General features: G+C 44.0%; 1 protein-coding gene across 2 annotated transcripts in view; it reads left to right on the top strand.

The window, feature by feature from the left end:
- The first annotated feature begins 456 nt into the window (after nt 1-456).
- wdr35 (WD repeat domain 35) overlaps nt 457-21047 on the top strand; it is a 98869-nt gene continuing 78278 nt past the window's right edge. Inside the window, exons 1-3 of one of the 2 annotated variants that reach the window (XM_063036502.1) lie at nt 457-612; nt 1813-1930; nt 2670-2741. In XM_063036502.1, coding sequence (XP_062892572.1) covers nt 589-612; nt 1813-1930; nt 2670-2741 — 214 coding nt within the window. In that variant the 5' untranslated portion in view covers nt 457-588. The remainder of the gene's footprint in view (nt 613-1812; nt 1931-2669; nt 2742-21047) is intronic. The other variant, XM_063036512.1, reaches the window with a different exon arrangement.

Genomic DNA, 21047 nt, shown 5'->3' with positions numbered 1-21047 from the left:
TTAGTGGATGACAGGCTGGATTGTGTGCATCTACACTAGCGGAAGACTGTACCGTCAATTGCAGGAGATGTCGCTCAAGATCTTGGACTATATATATATATTTTTTGTGTGAATATACTTATTTGCTCACTATTTTGAATGTGCTGTTTGGCCCAAGAGGAACACTGTTCGTTTGGCTGTATCTATGTATGGTTGAATGATAATTAAACTTAAACTGATTTGATTTCCACATACTGACCTCAATACCATTGTTTGCAAGGTGCCCAACATCCCAAACAAATCCCAGCATTTTGTGTTGTTGCTTTGATTTCCAGCATCCGCAGATTCTCTCGTTTGAAATCCCGTCTCTGTCAGAATGACGGTGAACTCCCTGGTCGGTGATTGGCTAACTTCTTCTTTCCTTCTCACGCTTTGATTGGCCGGGCACTGGCAAGCAGCTGGGTGACGGACTTTGCAGTGATTCGCTGGCCGTGGTTACCAGGAGACACGGTTTGATTGCCTGCCGCCTACTCCAGGCGACGCGGCGGAGCTTGCTTTGAAGTGCCGATAATCTGCCCGCTTTATGATTAACGGATCGACGGTTGTACTATGTTTATCTACTTGAGCAAGAAGGTAAGGCTGCAGACGTTCTGGGTCCTTTCGCTGACTAGGCCGCGGGAGGTCGGTGAAATTTAGACGGCAATGGCTGGGGCTCAGGGAGCCGAGGTCTGCATGCGTACTGTGTACGCTCTTAGCGTGCTGAAACTTCTATCGTTGAGTTTTCAGGAGGTGGGTTGTTTATCTTTGATCATGGGTACTTTGAAGTGTAAATTATGAAATGTCTATGGTCCAAGATTGTTTGTAGATATTGCTTCAAGGCCCAACTATTATTATTCTTTGAGAAATTCGATTTATTTTACTTGTCTGGAATAGTTCGTTTTGCTGAACAAGGACCATCCATATCATTTCATTCCGCTCAACGTGTCCTAATAGTTCACCTAGTAAAGGAGCTGCCAAATTCAACGATATAAAACATTATGATTGCACTTCTTCAACTGTAGGAGAATTTTTCTTACCTTGCTCCACTCAAGCACCCTACCTGGTTTAAATGTACAGGGGCATGCTTGATTGGGTGTTTGATTTACTATTGTATAGCCTACAAAAACAACTATGCAGAAAGAAGGGGCACGGTTCGAAAAGGTGAAAAGTGCATTGTTGTTAGTATAATTTCAGAGACATGTTGACTCCTTGTTCATTGTAATTGTCATGGAAAGTATAGTTAGGACTTGAACTAAATTTCAAACCCTGTCCACTTAGCTGGATGTCCTGTTTTGTCAGTACTGATGAAAATCACAGTATTATGAATTTGCATTCTGCATCTGAGCTCAAAGAAGCTAATGGCAAACCATTATGGCAGGCATAAAATAAATGACTGAAAATTTGGGAAAAGAATTTCTAAGAAGGTTTTTGATGACAGAAATGTAGTAAGAGAAGTTTGATGGGAGAAGTTCAAGGCCATGGAAATTTGTTTTTTTTCCTGAAATTTCTATTGCTGATAGTAGAGCGAGCTTCAGTACAAATGATTTCAGGATGTTGTAGAAGAAGTTCATATGAAATGGACAACAGCATGAAGGTTTAAAGATCAAATTTAGGGGGACAAAGAACCAACAGGTCAGCAAGTCTGAAGGTGCTGAGTGAGTAGGATTTGCTATTGGATAGAATGAGCGTGTTGAAGTAAGATAAAGATTGCAGCACCTGCAATAAGTCGACTGCTTAATTTTAATTTGTGCTGATTGTTATATATAATCTTCCTTTTTATTGTATTTTATTCAGATTGCCATCCCAAGTAACATTCAATTGAGATGTGTTTCCTGGAATAAAGACCAAGGATTTATTGCTTGTGGTGGGGAAGATGGCCTTTTAAAAGTGCTGAAGCTTGAAACACAGACAGGTAGAGAAAGTCATAAAGCCAAATAACATTCAACAACATTTTTATGTAAATTGTGCTCTAAACTAAATATAGAAAATGCTGGAAATGCTTGGCAACGTGGATAGAGAAATTAAAATTTTTTATCTCAGTGACCTTTCATCTGAACTCAATCATTTGATTTCTCAAAAGTGTTGTGATGAAAAACCATCAAGTTGAATTGGTAACAAAATTTCTTCTTTGCCGCTGCCTGACTTGCAGAATATTTTGGAATTTCCCCTTTTTATTTTAGACTTCCAGATTCTTCAGATTTTGTTTCTAGAGAAATTGGGATTTGAGTATCATTTTGGGTGCTGGGAACATCTATCAGAATATACAGTGCTAGCAGATCTTCATATGCAACCTTGCACATGTTAAATGTACAGTAACAATTTGTCTTTTTTCTGGGTCTCGTTTTTATCCAGTGAGCAGCAATCTGTATTTTAAGGTATGTTTTAATGTTATTCACTGGAAATCTACTTAAGTGAGGGAATGAACCTGGGATCAAAATCCTCTTTAGGTTCCACTCTGACTCCACAGAAGATACCACAGACAATTTTGTTTAGGAGAGGAAAAATTATATGAAAAATGCATTTGGCACTTTTATTACTTTTGACTGCCTGCTAAGTTTTGGCTTCCTTGTTTTATGATTTTGTATCCCTATTTAAAACCATAAGAAATATTACTATTCAGTTTCTAATTTGGTCTTTGTGGGTTTCTGTAGATGATACAAGATTAAAAGGGTTGGCAGCACCTAGCAACCTTTCTATGAATCAGACATTAGAAGGGCACAGTGGTAAGTTTTCCTTTTATTCCATATATTTGATGCAAAATGAAAGTCTAGTGTATAGTCATTTGTAATATCATTTTTAGTTATGCAAAACTGTTTAAGAATGTAAAATCCATTTATTGATTTTCCTGTTCTGAAACAATTTTAATCTGTTCTTTGGTTTTAATACTCTCAATACTGTTGCGCAGCTGAACATTATAGTCGTGTAGTTATTGCAGCAGGTTGTTATGGCTGGCTGCAGTAGGTACTGTGGAAAGGACATAATATATTGGTATGCTTTTGAGATATTTGGCAAATTGTGCATAATTTAGTTTTAGCTCAGAATTGTATCTAAATGGTCATATACTTGTTTAGTTTATATTTGGAATGAAAAATATGTGCTGAAAATGTGATGGGGTACAATCAATTTGGGCAAGCTAAAGTTGATGGCACTGGCAAGATTGCACAAAGATTGATTGGAACAGACTATTTGCAGGTAAAGCGATGTCTGGCAAGTTGCATAGGGAGAGTTCAGGTGGTAAAGGACAAGGCTGTCAGGATTAGGGAACTGGTTGACATTGCTCATGGTCAGGAAAATGGAGGCATACGTCAGCTATAGGCAATTGAGAGAAGTGAATTCCTTGAGTATGAAGGATGTAGGAGCACACCTGAGAAGGAAATGAGGAGAGCAATTTCAGTACATGAGATAACTTTAGCATATCATGTAATGGAGAATAAAAGATGTTGTAAGTCTATTAAGAGCAAATGGATAACCAATGAGAAGTTAGAGACCCTTAAGGGCAATGTGGTCGTCTATGTGTAGAGCCACAGGAAATGGATGAAATCTTAAGTGAATATTTCTTTTCTGTATTTATTATAGAGAAGGTCATGAAAGCTAGGAAATTAAAGGAAGAGGATAGTGATGTCTTGAAAATATCCACTTTACAAAAGTGGAGATGCTGGCTAACTTCAAATTAGTAAAGGCAAGTAACTCCTTGCAGCCTGACCAAGCGTATCCTGAAACACAGTGGGAAGATAGGGAAGAAATTGCTGAGATGACAGGAGAGAGGTGTATGTCTTCCTTAGCCACGGGTAGGGCACTGGAAGGCTGAAGGTTGGCTGGTATTGTGACTTTATTCAAGAAGGGCTGCAAAGAAAAGCCAGGTGACTCCAGGCCTTTTCCCACTATATTAGTAATGGGGAAAGTTATTGGAGGGATTCTGGGAGGCAGGCTCTATCTGCATTCAGAAAGGTAAAGACTGAATAGGGATAGTCAGCATGGCTTTGTCTGTGAGAAATCATGTCTCATGAAATTGATTAATGTTTTTTGAAGAGGTGACTAAGAGCATTGATAAAGGCAGGGCAGTAGATGTTGTCTACATGGACTTTGACCAGGTATTGCATTATAGGCTGGTCTGGAAGATTTAGAACACATGACATTCAGGGTGAGCCAGCTAGTTGAATACAAAATTAGCTTGGTAATAGGATGCAGGGAGTGGTAGTGGAGTATTTGAACTACTTTTTTTTTAAGGAAAGGAACATAGAAACATAGAAAATAGGTGCAGGAGGAGGCCATTCGGCCCTTCGAGCCTGCACCGCCATTCAGTATGATCATGGCTGATCATCCAACTCAGAACCCTGCACCAGCCTTCCCTCCATACCCCCTGATCCCCGTAGCCACAAGGGCCATATCTAACTCCCACTTAAATATACCCAATGAACTGGCCTCAACTGTTTCCTGTGGCAGAGAATTCCACAGATTCACCACTCTCTGTGTGAAGAAGGTTTTCCTAATCTCAGTCCTAAAAGGCTTCCCCCTTATCCTCAAACTATGGCCCCTCGTTCTGGACTTCCCCAACATCGGGAACAATCTTCCTGCTTCTAGCCTGTCCAATCCCTTTAGGATTTTATACGTTTCAATCAGATCCCCCCTCAATCTTCTAAATTCCAACGAGTACAAGCCTAGTTCATCCAGTCTTTCTTCATATGAAAGTCCTGCCATCCCAGGAATCAATCTGGTGAACCTTCTTTGTACTCCCTCTATGGCAAGGATGTCTTTCCTCAGATTAGGGGACCAAAACTGCACACAATACTCCAGGTGTGGTCTCACCAAGGCCTTGTACAACTGCAGTAGTACCTCCCTGCTCCTGTACTCGAATCCTCTTGCTATAAGTGCCAGCATACCATTCGCCTTTTTCACCACCTGCTGTACCTGCATGCCCACTTTCAATGACTGGTGTATAATGACACCCAGGTCTCGTTGCACCTCCCCTTTTCCTAATCGGCCACCATTCAGATAATAATCTGTTTTCCTATTTTTGCCACCAAAGTGGATAACTTCACATTTATCCACATTAAATTGCATCTGCCATGAATTTGCCCACTCACCCAACCTATCCAAGTCACCCTGCATCCTCTTAGCATCCTCCTCACCGCTAACACTGCCGCCCAGCTTCGTGTCATCCGCAAACTTGGAGATGCTGCATTTAATTCCCTCATCCAAGTCATTAATATATATTGTAAACAATTGGGGTCCCAGCACTGAACCTTGCGGTACCCCACTAGTCACTGCCTGCCATTTTGAAAAGGTCCCGTTTATTCCCACTCTTTGCTTCCTGTCTGCTAACCAATTCTCTATCCACATCAATACCTTACCCCCAATACCGTGTGCTTTAAGTTTGCACACTAATCTCCTGTGTGGGACCTTGTCAAAAGCCTTTTGAAAATCCAAATATACCACATCCACTGGTTCTCCCCTATCCACTCTACTAGTTACATCCTCAAAAAATTCTATGAGATTCGTCAGACATGATTTTCCTTTCACAAATCCATGCTGACTTTGTCCGATGATATCACCACTTTCCAAATGTGCTGTTATCACATCTTTGAATACTGACTCCAGCAGTTTCCCCACCACCAACGTTAGGCTAACCGGTCTATAGTTCCCCGGTTTTTCTCTCCCTCCTTTTTTAAAAAGTGGGGTTACATTAGCCACCCACCAATCCTCAGGAACTAGTCCAGAATCTAACGAGTTTTGAAAAATTATCACTAATGCATCCACTATTTCTTGGGCTACTTCCTTAAGCACTCTGGGATGCAGACCATCTGGCCCTGGGGATTTATCTGCCTTTAATCCCTTCAATTTACCTAACACCACTTCCCTACTAACATGTATTTCGCTCAGTTCCTCCATCTCACTGGACCCTCTGTCCCCTACTATTTCTGGAAGATTATTTATGTCCTCCTTAGTGAAGACAGAACCAAAGTAATTATTCAATTGGTCTGCCATGTCCTTGCTCCCCATAATCAATTCACCTGTTTCTGTCTGTAGGGGACCTACATTGGTCTTTACCAGTCTTTTCCTTTTTACATATCTATAAAAGCTTTTACAGTCAGTTTTTATGTTCCCTGCCAGTTTTCTCTCATAATCTTTTTTCCCCTTCCTAATTAAGCCCTTTGTCCTCCTCTGCTGACCTCTGAATTTCTCCCAGTCCTCAGGTGAGCCACTTTTTCTGGCTAATTTGTATGCTTCTTCTTTGGAATTGATACTATTCCTAATTTCTCTTGTCAGCCACGGGTGCACTACCTTCCTTGATTTATTCTTTTGCCAAACTGGGATGAACAATTGTTGTAGTTCATCCATGCAATCTTTAAATGCTTGCCATTGCATATCCACCGTCAATTCTTTAAGTGTCATTTGCCAGTCTATCTTAGCTAATTCATGTCTCATACCTTCAAAGTTACCCCTCTTTAAGTTCAGAACCTTTGTTTCTGAATTAACTATGTCACTCTCCATCTTAATGAAGAATTCCACCATATTATGGTCACTCTTACCCAAGGGGCCTCTCACGACAAGATTGCTAATTAACCCTTCCTCATTGCTCAAAACCCAGTCTAGAATAGCCTGCTCTCTAGTTGGTTCCTTGACATGTTGGTTCAAAAAACCATCCCGCATACGTTCCAAGAAATCCTCTTCCTCCCACCTTTACCAATTTGGTTCACCCAATCTACATGTAGATTGAAGTCACCCATTATAACTGCTGTTCTTTATTGCACACATTTCTAATTTCCTGTTTAATACCATCTCCAACCTCACTACTACTGTTAGGTGGCCTGTATACAACTCCCACCAGCGTTTTCTGCCCCTTAGTGTTATGCAGCTCTAACCATATCAATTCCACATCTTCCCGGCTTATGTCCTTCCTTTCTATTGCGTTAATCTCTTCTTTAACCAGCAACGCCACCCCACCTCCTTTTCTTTCATGTCTATCCCTCCTGAATATTGAATATCCCTGAACGTTGAGCTCCCATCCTTGGTCACCCTGGAGCCATGTCTCTGTGATCCCAACGATATCATAATCATTAATAACAATCTGCACTTTCAATTCATCCACCTTGTTACGAATGCTCCTTGCATTGACACACAAAGCCTTCAGGCGCTCTTTTACAACTCTCTTAGCCCTTATACAGTTATGTTGAAAAGTGGCCCTTTTTGATGCTTGCCCTGGATTTGTCGGCCTGCCACTTTTACTTTTCTCCTTACTACTTTTTGCTTCTACCCTCACTTTATACCCCTCTGTCTCTCTGCACTGGTTCCCATCCCCCTGTTGTGAACTAACCTCCTGATATTTAAAACCAGTAGGGTGAATGATGTTCTCTGATTTCTGTCTGAGTACTATTGAACTATTTGTAAGCAGGCATAAAGGTGGTTAGATTTTCTACTTTCTTTCACCAACTGTTTAATTTTCTCTTTATCTTTCGCAAGGAAATGGATCTTACCATAAACACGGCAGGTCGTACAGAATCTGGAAATCATGTCCAACACCCACACACTGCTAGAGGAATTCAGCAAGACAGGGGGCATCTATGGAGGGGAATAAACAGTATTTCAGGCTGAGACCCTTCATCAGGACCTCGGTCTTGGCCTGAAATCTTGTATGTTTATTCTCCTGTATAGATGCTGCCTGACTTGCTGAGTTCCTCCAGCAATTTGTGTGAGTAGCTCTCACCAGTTTCCATAGTCAGTAAATTTTGTTGCTATGGATAGAAGAGTACATCACAACAACAGGCCCGCCTAATCCATGCTGACCCATTAAACTGCCTAGTTCTATCGATCTTTCCCTATAATAGACAATAGACAATTGGTGCAGAAGTAGACCATTTGGCCCTTCGAGCCTGCATCACCATTCTGAGATCATGGCTGATCATCTACTATCAACACCCGGTTCCTGCCTTGTCCCCATAACCCTTGATTCCCCTATCCATAAGATACCTATCTAGCTCCTTCTTGAAAGCATCCAGAGAATTGGCCTCCACTACCTTCTGAGGCAGCACGTTCCACACCTCCACAACTCTCTGGGAGAAGAAGTTCCTCCTCAACTCTGTCCTAAATGACCTACCCCTTATTCTTAAACCATGCCCTCTGGTACTGGACTCTCCCAGCATCTGGAACATATTTCCTGCCTCTATCTTGTCCAATCCCTTAATAATCTTATATGTCTCAATCAGATCCCCCCTCAATCTCCTTATGTACAAGCATGTACAAGCCCTATAACTCAGGTTATCAAGCCCTGGCAATATCCTTATAAATTTTTCAGCACCTTTTCAATCTTAATTTACATCTTTCATATAGGTACGTGACCAAAACTGCACACAATACCCCAAATTAGCATATAGGAGATTGAAACTCTTGCTGAGTGGTGCCACAACAATAACCTCTCAATGTCAGCTGATTATTGATTTTAGGGGGAAACCGCAGGTCCATGAATCATACCTCATTGGGGGATCAAAGGTGGAGAGGGTCGGCAACCTTAATTTCCTCAGTGTATTCATTTCAGAGGATCTGCCTGAACCCAGCACGTAAGAACAATTGTGAAGAAGCATGGCAGTGCCTCTACTTTAGAAGCTTGCGAAGTTGCAGCATGAAATCTAAAACTTTGACAAGTTTATATAGATGTGTGATGGAAAGTATATTACATAGAAACATAGAAACATAGAAAATAGGTGCAGGAGTAGGCCATTCGGCCCTTCGAGCCTGCACCACCATTTATTATGATCATGGCTGATCATCCAACTCAGAACCCAGCCTTCCCTCCATACCCCCTGACCCCTGTAGCCACAAGGGCCATATCTAACTTCCTTTTAAACATAGCTAATGAACTGGCCTCAACAGTTTGCTGTGGCAGAGAATTCCACAGATTCACCACTCTCTGTGTGAATAAGTTTTTCCTAACCTCGGTCCTAAAAGGCTTCCCCTCTATCCTCAAACTGTGACCCCTCGTTCTAGACCTCCCCAACATCGGGAACAATCTTCCCGCATCTAGCCTGTCCAATCCCTTTAGGATCTTATACATTTCAATCAGATCCCCCCTCAATCTTCTAAATTCCAACGAGTACAAGCCCAATTCATCCAGTCTTTCTTCATATGAAAGACCTGCCATCCCAGGAATCAATCTGGTGAACCTTCTTTGTACTCCCTCTATGGCAAAGATGTCTTTCCTCAGATTAGGGGACCAAAACTGCACACAATACTCCAGGTGTGGTCTCACCAAGGCCTTGTACAACTGCAGTAGTACCTCCCTGCTCCTGTACTCGAATCCTCTCGCTATAAATGCCAGCATACCGTTCGCCTTTTTCAACGCCTGCTGTACCTGCATGCCCACTTTCAATGACTGGTGTATAATGACACCCAGGTCTCGTTGCACCTCCCCTTTTCCTAATCGGCCACCATTCAGATAATAATCTGTTTTCCTATTTTTGCCACCAAAGTGGATAACTTCACATTTATCCACATTAAATTGCATCTGCCATGAGTTTGCCCACTCACCCAACCTATCCAAGTCACCCTGCATCCTCTTAGCATCCTCCTCACTGCTAACACTGCCACCCAGCTTTGTGTCATCCGCAAACTTGGAGATGCTGCATTTAATTCCCTCATCCAAGTCATTAATATATATTGTAAACAACTGGGGTCCCAGCACTGAGCCTTGCGGTACCCCACTAGTCACTGCCTGCCATTCTGAAAAGGTCCCGTTTATTCCCACTCTTTGCTTCCTGTCTGCTAACCAATTCTCCACCCACACCAATACCTTACCCCCAATACCGTGTGCTTTAAGTTTGCACACTAATCTCCTATGTGGGACCTTGTCAAAAGCCTTTTGAAAATCCAAATATACCACATCCACTGGTTCTCCCCTATCTATTCTACTAGTTACATCCTCAAAAAATTCTATGAGATTCGTCAGACATGATTTTCCTTTCACAAATCCATGCTGACTTTGTCCGATCATTTCACCGCTTTCCAAATGTGCTGTTATCACATCCTTGATAACTGACTCCAGCAGTTTCCCCACCACCGACCAATTGAATATTAACTGGTTGCATCATGGCCTGGTATGAAAACGCCAATGTTCTTGAAAGGAAAATACTAAAAACTTAGTGGATATGGCCCAGTCCATTATGGAGGAACGCAGCAGATATGATCAAGGACCCTCACTACCCAGGTCACTCCCTCTTCTTGATGCTGCCATCAGGAAGAAGGTACAGGAGCCTCAGGATCCACACTACCAGGTTCAAGAACAGTTATCCCTTAACCATCAGGCTCTTAAAACAAATAGGGATGACTTCAACAACAGGAATTCTGCAGATGCTGGAAATTCAAGCAACATACATCAAAGTTGCTGGTGAACGCAGCAGGCCAGGCAGCATCTATAGGAAGAGGCGCAGTCGACGTTTCAGGCCGAGACCCTTCGTCAGGACTAACTGAAGGAAGAGTGAGTAAGGGATTTGAAAGCTGGAGGGGGAGGGGGAGATGCAAAATGATAGGAGAAGACAGGAGGGGGAGGGATAGAGCCGCGAGCTGGACAGGTGATAGGCAAAAGGGGATACGAGAGGATCATGGGACAGGAGGCCTAGGGAGAAAGACGGGGGGGGGTGACCCAGAGGATGGGCAAGAGGTATATTCAGAGGGACAGAGGGAGAAAAAGGAGAGTGAGAGAAAGAATGTGTGCATAAAAAGGAGTAACAGCTGGGGTACGAGGGGGAGGTGGGGCCTAGCGGAAGTTAGAGAAGTCAATGTTCATGCCATCAGGTTGGAGGCTACCCAGACGGAATATAAGGTGTTGTTCCTCCAACCTGAGTGTGGCTTCATCTTTACAGTAGAGGAGGCCGTGGATAGATATGTCAGAATGGGAATGGGATGTGGAATTAAAATGTGTGGCCACTGGGAGATCCTGCTTTCTCTGGCGGACAGAGCGTAGATGTTCAGCAAAGCGGTCTCCCAGTCTGCGTCGGGTCTCACCAATATATAAAAGGCCACATCGGGAGCACCGGACGCAGTATATCACCCCAGTCGACTCACAGGTGAAGTGATGCCTCACCTGGAAGGACTGTTTGGGGCCTTGAATGGTGGTAAGGGAGGAAGTGTAAGGGCATGTGTAGCACTTGTTCCGCTTACACGGATAAGTGCCAGGAGGGAGATCAGTGGGGAGGGATGGGGGGGACGAATGGACAAGGGAGTTGTGTAGGGAGCGATCCCTGCGGAATGCAGAGAGAGGGGGGGAGGGAAAGATGTGCTTAGTGGAGGGATCCCGTTGGAGGTGGCGGAAGTTACGGAGAATAATATGTTGGACCCGGAGGCTGGTGGGGTGGTAGGTGAGGACCAGGGGAACCCTATTCCTAGTGGGGTGGTGGGAGGATGGAGTGAGAGCAGATGTACGTGAAATGGAGGAGATGCGTTTAAGAGCAGAGTTGATAGTGGAGGAAGGGAAGCCCCTTTCTTTAAAAAATGAAGACATCTCCCTCGTCCTAGAATGAAAAGCCTCATCCTGAGAGCAGATGCGGCGGAGATGGAGGAATTGCGAGAAGGGGATGGCGTTTTTGCAAGAGACAGGGCGAGAAGAGGAATAGTCCAGATAGCTGTGAGAGTCAGTATGCTTATAGTAGATATCAGTGGATAAGCTGTCTCCAGAGACAGAGACAGAAAGATCTAGAAAGGGGAGGGAGGTGTCGGAAATAGACCAGGTAAACTTGAGGGCAGAGTGAAAGTTGGAGGCAAAGTTAATAAAGTCAATGAGTTCTGCATGCGTGCAGGAAGCAGCGCCAATGCAGTCGTCGATATAGCGAAGGAAAAGTGGGGGACAGATACCAGAATAGGCACGGAACATAGATTGTTCCACAAACCCAACAAAAAGGCAGGCATAGCTAGGACCCATACGGGTGCCCATAGCTACACCTTTAGTTTGGAGGAAATGGGAGGAGCAAAAGGAGAAATTATTAAGAGTAAGGACTAATTCCGCTAGACGGAGCAGAGTGGTGGTAGAGGGGAACTGATTAGGTCTGGAATCCAAAAAGAAACGTAGAGCTTTGAGACCTTCCTGATGGGGGATGGAAGTATATAAGGACTGGACATCCATGGTGAAAATAAAGCGGTGGGGGCCAGGGAACTTAAAATCATCGAAAAGTTTAAGAGCGTGAGAAGTGTCACGAACATAGGTCGGAAGGGATTGAACAAGGGGTGATAAAACAGTGTCGAGGTATGCAGAAACGAGTTCGGTGGGGCAGGAGCAAGCTGAGACAATAGGTCGGCCAGGACAGGCAGGTTTGTGGATCTTGGGTAGGAGGTAGAAACGGGAAGTGCGGGGTGTGGGAACTATAAGGTTGGTAGCAGTGGATGGGAGATCCCCTGAGCGGATAAAGTCGTTGATAGTGTGGGAGACAATGGCCTGGTGCTCCTTGGTGGGGTCACGATCGAGGGGTAAATAAGAGGAGGTATCCGCGAGTTGTCGCTGTGCCTCGGCAAGGTAGAGGTCAGTACGCCAGACTACAACAGCACCCCCCTTATCGGCGGGTTTAATAATAAGGTTAGGATTAGTGCGGAGGGAGTGGAGAGCAGAGCGTTCCGAAGGAGTGAGGTTGGAATGGGGACAAGGTGCGGTGAAGTCGAGACGGTTGATGTCCCGTCGGCAGTTGGCAATAAAGAGATCCAGAGCAGGCAGAAGACCAGAGCGGGGTGTCCATGAAGAAGAGGAGGGTTGAAGACGGGAGAAGGGGTCATCGGTGGGGGTGGAAGAGTCCTTGCCGAAGAAGTAGGCTCGGAGACGGAGACGGCGGAAGAAAAGTTCCGCATCGTGGCGAACACGGAACTCGCTGAGGTGTGGGCGAAGGGGGACAAACGTGAGGCCCTTACTGAGAACAGAGCGTTCTGCCTCCGACAGTTGAAGGTCGGAGGGGATGGTAAAGACCCGGCACGGATGAGAGCTGGGATCAGAGGGGGGAGGGGGAGGCTGGGGGTGTCAATGGAGAGGGGAGGGTTGGGGTGAGAGGAAGATGGAGCCTCTGAGGGCCCAGGAGTTGACGGTGGGATCTGAGGAAGACGGGGCTGCGGAGTGGTGGTGGGGGAAGGGGAGACGGGAGTCACAACAGCAGCACATAAAGACCCGGCCTGGAGTTCAAGGCTGGAGTCGCAGTTGGTGGTTGCGTAATCATTTCGAATGTGTCCATGGTCGTTGCTGGAGTCCGGGTTTTGAATATGTCCTGAGGTGTTGGAGCCGCCGAGATCAATGGCAGGGGCCGCAATTGAAAGTTCATGCCTGGTAGCGTCGGTGCCGGCAGGCTCTGGAGTCCGTAGATGTAAGATCTTACGATCTTTGCCTAACATGACAAAGTCAAAAAAACGGCGATTGCAGGCGTGGATCCGACGGAGGATGAAATAGCGGGTAGGACCATTACAGACGGCGAAGAAAGTGTCCCGAAGGTGTGGAAGGGTCTGGGATAGGGACACCAAGTACCTCCTCATGGCGGAGAGCGTCGCCTTCAGAGCTTGACGGGAGAAGCTGCGAGAGGCAGAGTCAATAAAATGTGAGTACCTGGGATCCTCAGAAGGTCCAAATTGAGAGGCTTGGAAACGAATCCTAAAGCCAACTGGAGTAAGTTGGCGACGGAGGCACGTTCCAAGAAAGGATACATGGCAGTGATAGCGAGTCTGAGTCAAAATGTGGTCGAAAAGTTGAAGAGCCGAAGAAATTACAGATGGGGAGCAGTGAGAGATGGTTTCACTGAACTCCCGTCGAAGAGAGGATCTAAACTTCTTCGGTGTAGTCATCACCGGAAGAGGCTTCGCAGTAGTGAATTTAAACGTAAACAACAGGAATTCTGCAGATGCTGGAAATTCAAGCAACATACATCAAAGTTGCTGGTGAACGCAGCAGGCCAGGCAGCATCTATAGGAAGTGGCGCAGTCGAGGTTTCAGGCCGAGACCCTTCGTCAGGACTAACTGAAGGAAGAGTGAGTAAGGGATTTGAAAGCTGGAGGGGGAGGGGGAGATGCAAAATGATAGGAGAAGACAGGAGGGGGAGGGATAGAGCCGAGAGCTGGACAGGTGGTAGGCAAAAGGGGATACGAGAGGATCATGGGACAGGAGGCCTAGGGAGAAAGACGGGGGGGGGGGTGACCCAGAGGATGGGCAAGAGGTATATTCAGAGGGACAGAGGGAGAAAAAGGAGAGTGAGAGAAAGAATGTGTGCATAAAAAGGAGTAACAGCTGGGGTACGAGGGGGAGGTGGGGCCTAGCGGAAGTTAGAGAAGTCAATGTTCATGCCATCAGGTTGGAGGCTACCCAGACGGAATATAAGGTGTTGTTCCTCCAACCTGAGTGTGGCTTCATCTTTACAGTAGAGGAGGCCGTGGATAGACATGTCAGAATGGGAATGGGATGTGGAATTAAAATGTGTGGCCACTGGGAGATCCTGCTTTCTCTGGCGGACAGAGCGTAGATGTTCAGCAAAGCGGTCTCCCAGTCTGCGTCGGGTCTCACCAATATATAAAAGGCCACATCGGGAGCACCGGACGCAGTATATCACCCCAGTCGACTCACAGGTGAAGTGATGCCTCACCTGGAAGGACTGTTTGGGGCCTTGAATGGTGGTAAGGGAGGAAGTGTAAGGGCATGTGTAGCACTTGTTCCGCTTACACGGATAAGTGCCAGGAGGGAGATCAGTGGGGAAGGATGGGGGGGACGAATGGACAAGGGAGTTGTGTAGGGAGCGATCCCTGCGGAATGCAGAGAGAGGGGGGGAGGGAAAGATGTGCTTAGTGGTGGGATCCCGTTGGAGGTGGCGGAAGTTACTCTTCTCACCCTGTCTCTTGCAAAAACGCCATCCCCTTCTCGCAATTCCTCCATCTCCGCCGCATCTGCTCTCAGGATGAGGCTTTTCATTCTAGGACGAGGGAGATGTCTTCATTTTTTAAAGAAAGGGGCTTCCCTTCCTCCACTATCAACTCTGCTCTTAAACGCATCTCCTCCATTTCACGTACATCTGCTCTCACTCCATCCTCCCACCACCCCACTAGGAATAGGGTTCCCCTGGTCCTCACCTACCACCCCACCAGCCTCCGGGTCCAACATATTATTCTCCGTAACTTCCGCCACCTCCAACGGGATCCCACCACTAAGCACATCTTTCCCTCTCCCCCTCTCTCTGCATTCCGCAGGGATCGCTCCCTACACAACTCCCTTGTCCATTCGTCCCCCCCATCCCTCCCCACTGATCTCCCTCCTGGCACTTATCCGTGTAAGCGGAACAAGTGCTACACATGCCCTTACACTTCCTCCCTTACCACCATTCAAGGCCCCAAACAGTCCTTCCAGGTGAGGCATCACTTCACCTGTGAGTCGACTGGGGTGATATACTGCGTCCGGTGCTCCCGATGTGGCCTGTTATATATTGGTGAGACCCGACGCAGACTGGGAGACCGCTTTGCTGAACATCTACGCTCTGTCCGCCAGAGAAAGCAGGATCTCCCAGTGGCCACACATTTTAATTCCACATCCCATTCCCATTCTGACATGTCTATCCACGGCCTCCTCTACTGTAAAGATGAAGCCACACTCAGGTTGGAGGAACAACACCTTATATTCCGTCTGGGTAGCCTCCAACCTGATGGCATGAACATTGACTTCTCTAACTTCCGCTAGGCCCCACCTCCCCCTCGTACCCCAGCTGTTACTCCTTTTTATGCACACATTCTTTCTCTCACTCTCCTTTTTCTCCCTCTGTCCCTCTGAATATACCTCTTGCCCATCCTCTGGGTCACCCCCCCCCGTCTTTCTCCCTAGGCCTCCTGTCCCATAATCCTCTCGTATCCCCTTTTGCCTATCAGCTGTCCAGCTCTCGGCTCTATCCCTCCCCCTCCTGTCTTCTCCTATCATTTTGCATCTCCCCCTCCCCCTCCAGCTTTCAAATCCCTTACTCACTCTTCCTTCAGTTAGTCCTGACGAAGGGTCTCGGCCTGAAACGTCGACTGCGCCTTTTCCTATAGATGCTGCCTGGCCTGCTGCGTTCACCAGCAACTTTGAGGGATGACTTCACTCGCCCCATTAGTGAACTGTTCCCACAACCTATGGACTCACTTTCCCTCATGTTCTCGATATTTATTATTTTTTTTCTTTTGTATGTGCACAGTGTGTTGTCTTTTGCACACTGGTCATTTGTCCTTTCTGTTGGTTGTGGCTATCATTGATTCTATTACATTTCGAGGATTTACTGAGTATGTCTGCAGGGTTGTATTTGGTGACGTAAATGTACTTTGATAATAAATTTACTTTGAAATTTAAAATTAGGCCTCACTAGCTTCTTATACAATTTCAGCATAACATCCCAGCTCCTGTATTTAATAGATTGATTTATGAAGGCCAGTGTGCCAAACGGTTTTCTTAATGACCTTATCTACCTATGACACCATAATTCAAGGAATTATGGATCCGTATTCGCAGATCTCTCTGTTCCACCGCACTTCTCAGTGCTCTACCGCTCTCTGTAAGACCTATGGTGGTTGGTCCTCCCAAAGTGCAACACCTCAGACTTATTTGCATTAAGTTCCATCTGCCATTTTTCTAGCTGGTCCATATCCCACTGTAAGCTTTGATAGGCTTCCTTGCTGTCCACTACTCTCCACTCTCTGCTGAACATTGACGACTCCTCCGTAGAGATCGTTAAGAGCACCAAATTTCTTGGTGTTCACCTGGCGGAGAATCTCACCTGGTCCCTCAACACCAGCTCCATAGCAAAGAAAGCCCAGCAGCGTCTCTACTTTCTGTGAAGGCTGAGAAAAGTCCATCTCCCACCCCCCATCCTAACCACATTCTACAGAAGTTGTATCGGGAGCATCCTGAGCAGCTGCATCACTGCCTGGTTCGGAAATTGCACCATCTCGGATCGCAAGACCCTGCAGCGGACAGTGAGATCAGTTGAGAAGATCATCGGGTACTCTCTTCCAGACATTTACACCACACGCTGCATCCATAAAGCAAACAGCATTATGAAGGACCCCATGCACCCCTTATACAAACTCTTCTCCCTCCTGCCATCTGGCAAAAGGCACTGAAGTATTCAGGCTCTCACGACCAGACTATGTAACAGTTTCTTCCCCCAAGCCATAGACTCCTCAATACCCAGAGCCTGGACTGACACCAACCTACTGCCCTCTACTGTGCCTATTGTCTTGTTTATTATTTATTGTAATGCCTGCACTGTTTTGTGCACTTTATGCAGTCCTGGGTAGGTCTGTAGTCTAGTGTAGTTTTGTGTTGTTTATACGTAGTGCAGTGTAGATTTTGTATTGTTCATGTAGGATCATGGTCCTGAAAAATGTCATCTCGTTTTTACTGTGTACTGTACCAGTAGTAATGGTCGAAATGACAGAAAAGGTGACTTGACTTAAAATTTCTCTGTTATTAGAATATGTAAAGTTGGCCTCATTGTTAGAATGATGAGTGAAGTATATTTTGTCTCAAACTTGGTAATGTGGTTCCCTGAATGGTTCATCATTAAAGATGACTCAACATAAAGATATTTCCTTTTATGAATAACTTATTTCTGATATAATGGAGATGCGGGGGGACTTCCGGTAGCGCTCATGGAGTGAAGTCGCGTTCTTGACTCGCTCCATTACCTCTGAGTTTTTTTCTCTATGGTCAGCTATACTTTAATTAACCATTAAGGCATCAATTTTTACAATACTTTGAATTAAACTGAATTCTCTGACAATTGGATGATACTTAGATCTGCTATGTCTAAGAACGGGAAAGACGGCAAGGATGGTAAACCTCCGGTTAAACCGAAAGCTACGGATCTCCCTCCGACTGAATCACCGGTGACTTTGAAAGCGATATCGGAGTTAATTCAGAGGGAAATTTCAACCTCTGTTAGGGAGATGATTCGTACGGAAATTGCAGGCTTTGTTAAAGACCTGATTCATACGGAAATCTCAACTAATTTCCAGAAAATTGCCGATTTAATTGATAAGATGCAAACATGTATTGCGGAACATCAGTCGGCTATATCTGATCTTCAAAAATCCGCGCAACAAAGTGAGCTTAAGATGGGGAAAATCGAAGAAACAATTAATGTAATGAAGAAGAAACTTGACTTTTTGACTTTTAAAAACTCTGACTTGGAATCTAGAATGCGACGGCAGAATTTACGAATGATTGGCGTCAGGGAAGCCGTTGAAGCTAACAACCCCATGAAATATTTCTCCCAACTTTTAAAAGATGCATTCCCTACTGTATTTCCTGACCAACCACCGCTACTGGATCGTGTTCACAGAATCCCATCATACTCGTCTAGGTCAGATAGACCTAGGCATGTTATCTTACGTTTTCATTACTTTCAAGACAAGGAGAGACTGTTTCGATTTGCTCGATCTAAAGGTTTCATTGATTTTTCGGATCTTAAGTTCCGATTCGTGGAAGATTTCAGTAAACCAATCTGGGACCAACGGGTCCGTTACAGATCCGTGATGTCGGAATTCTATAAGATGGATTTAAGACCAGCGCTGCTGTACCCTGCACGTCTAAGGATTCGCATGTTAGATGGAGCCCTTCGTTTTTTTGATTCTCCATCGGATGCCCAGAGTTATCTGGATCAACTTTCATCTCCAACATCTTAATTGCCTTCTTTTTAATTTTCTCCGTTGATCGGAGGCTGTGAATTGGTTGGTTTTAACTTTTCTGTGCCCTATTTGGGCAGAAAAGTTTACTTTCGATTTCTTAATATGGCTGCTAAACTTTCTTTTTAACTGCGTCATTTCTTTCTTTTCCCAGGGGATTCTGGGTGGTTACTTCCCTTTTGTCATCTTACGTATTTCCTGTGCGGCCTTAAATTTTGTAGTTTTTTTTAAATTTTATTCTGTTTTGCTTTTTATAATCACTTTATGTTAATAATCCTATTTTTTTTTTGTTGCTGTGTCTATTCATGAGTTTGAGGTTTATTGTGGTTTTTTTTTTAATATATATTTTCCGGCTTTTGTTCTGTTCTGTGTGTATTCTAATTGAGCTAACTTTTTTTTACTTATTTTTTTACTGTTTTACAATTAGCTGATCCTTTTCATATTTATACCTTTTTTTTAGGGAGCGTATACCGGAAGTCATGGGGGTAGTTTTAGCGCTTGCTTCTTTCTGGCGGGTCTGCTTTAGATTTTGCCTTGGGGTCTTGGGCTGGGGGGTGGCGGGAGGGGCTTCACGTTTTAGTTTGTTTTTCTTTGGGCTATATACATTATTGAAGTACTGGTTGCGTCCTTTTCCCCGGTATCTTTTGTATGTTCTGTTTCCTCTCCGGGTTTGTGGGTCGCGCCTATTGTCAATCCTCCTTGTTGTGGGTTGACTTTAGGATTTATGGAGTCTATTATTAATTTTGTCTCCTGGAATACTAATGGTCTTAATCATCCTATTAAAAGAAAAAAAGTTTTTAAAGTGTTCCGGAGACTTAAAGCACAAATTTTATTTTTACAAGAGACCCATGTACGGAGGGGGGACAGACTACGTTTTTTCAAATTCTGGAAGGGACAACAATTTCATTCGAACTCCAATGCTAAGATTCGAGGCGTCTCTATTTTTATAGATTCCTCAGTTACTTTTATACAACAGGATATTATCTCTGATCCGAATGGTAGATTTTTATTGGTTAGTGGTTTACTATTTAATAAAAAAGTAGTTTTGGTTAATGTTTACGCTCCTAATATGGATTGTCCGGAATTTTATAAATCATTGTTTGATCAGTTTCCGAATTTGAACGAGTTTTCATTGATTTGGGGCGGAGATCTTAATACCTGTTTATCTCCAGCTTTGGACCGTTCGGCTCCTTTACGGACTTTACCTAATAAATCTGCAAATTTGATTAATTTTTTCCTTTCTGATTCTGGGTCGACGGACATTTGGCGTTTTCTGCATCCTCTGGAAAAAGATTTTTCCTTTTTTTCACATGTTCATCATTCCTATTCAAGAATTGATTATTTTTTTATTGATTCTCGTCTCATTCCTTCAGTGATTAAATGTGATTATGATTCTATAACCATTTCGGATCATGCTCCACTTAAGCTTTCTATTAAAATTATGGCCAATATACCGAACAATAGACAATGGCGTTTTAATTCGCTGTTGCTTCAGGACTCGGACTTTGTTAATTTTATGAATGAACAGATTGAGCTTTTTTTTACAATTAACCATACAGAAGATATTTCGGTTAACACTCTTTGGGACACTTTTAAAGCCTATATTCGGGGTCAGATTATTTCGTATTCCGTTGCTTTGAGGAAGAAACAGAAGCAGGAGGAGATGGCAATTGTGGACAAGATTAAAGAAATTGATAAGAAATATGTTATGGCTCCTTCTGAGGAGCTATACAAACAAAGAACTGAACTTCAAATGGAACACAGTTTACTACTCTCGTCCTCGATTGTAAACCAATTAAAGAAAACAAGAAGTGATTTTTATGTTCACAGTGATAAAATTGGCAAGCTGCTGGCTAATCAATTGAAATCTAATTATGTTAAATCTCAAATCAATCAGATTTATAACCAAAATGATCGATTGATATTGGATCATGTGGGGATTAATCAAACCTTTTGTGATTTTTATTCTTCTTTATATCAATCAGAGTCTCCTCGAGATTCTAAATATATGAATGATTTTTTAGATAAGTTAGACTTTCCTCAGATTTCACAGGATATGTCTTCTTTATTAGATACTTCCATTACAATGGATGAGATTAAGAATGTTATTTTTTCTATGAATCTGGGGAAAGCTCCTGGCCCTGATGGGTTTACTGTTGAATTTTATAAATGTTTTGCTTCTTTATTGATTCCTTGGCTCTATAAGGTTTTTGAGGCTTCTTTGAAACTTGGTAAACTTCCGGAATCTTTTAATAGAGCATCAATTTCTTTAATACTAAAGAAGGATAAAGACCCTGCTCAATGTGCATCTTATAGACCAATATCTTTATTAAATGTTGATTCTAAAGTTTTTTCTAAGTTATTAGCAAATAGACTAGAAAAAG

This window comes from Mobula hypostoma, chromosome 2, assembly GCF_963921235.1.
Source record: "Mobula hypostoma chromosome 2, sMobHyp1.1, whole genome shotgun sequence".
Classification (NCBI taxonomy): domain Eukaryota; kingdom Metazoa; phylum Chordata; class Chondrichthyes; order Myliobatiformes; family Myliobatidae; genus Mobula; species Mobula hypostoma.
This window is presented reverse-complemented; position numbering and strand designations above follow the sequence as displayed.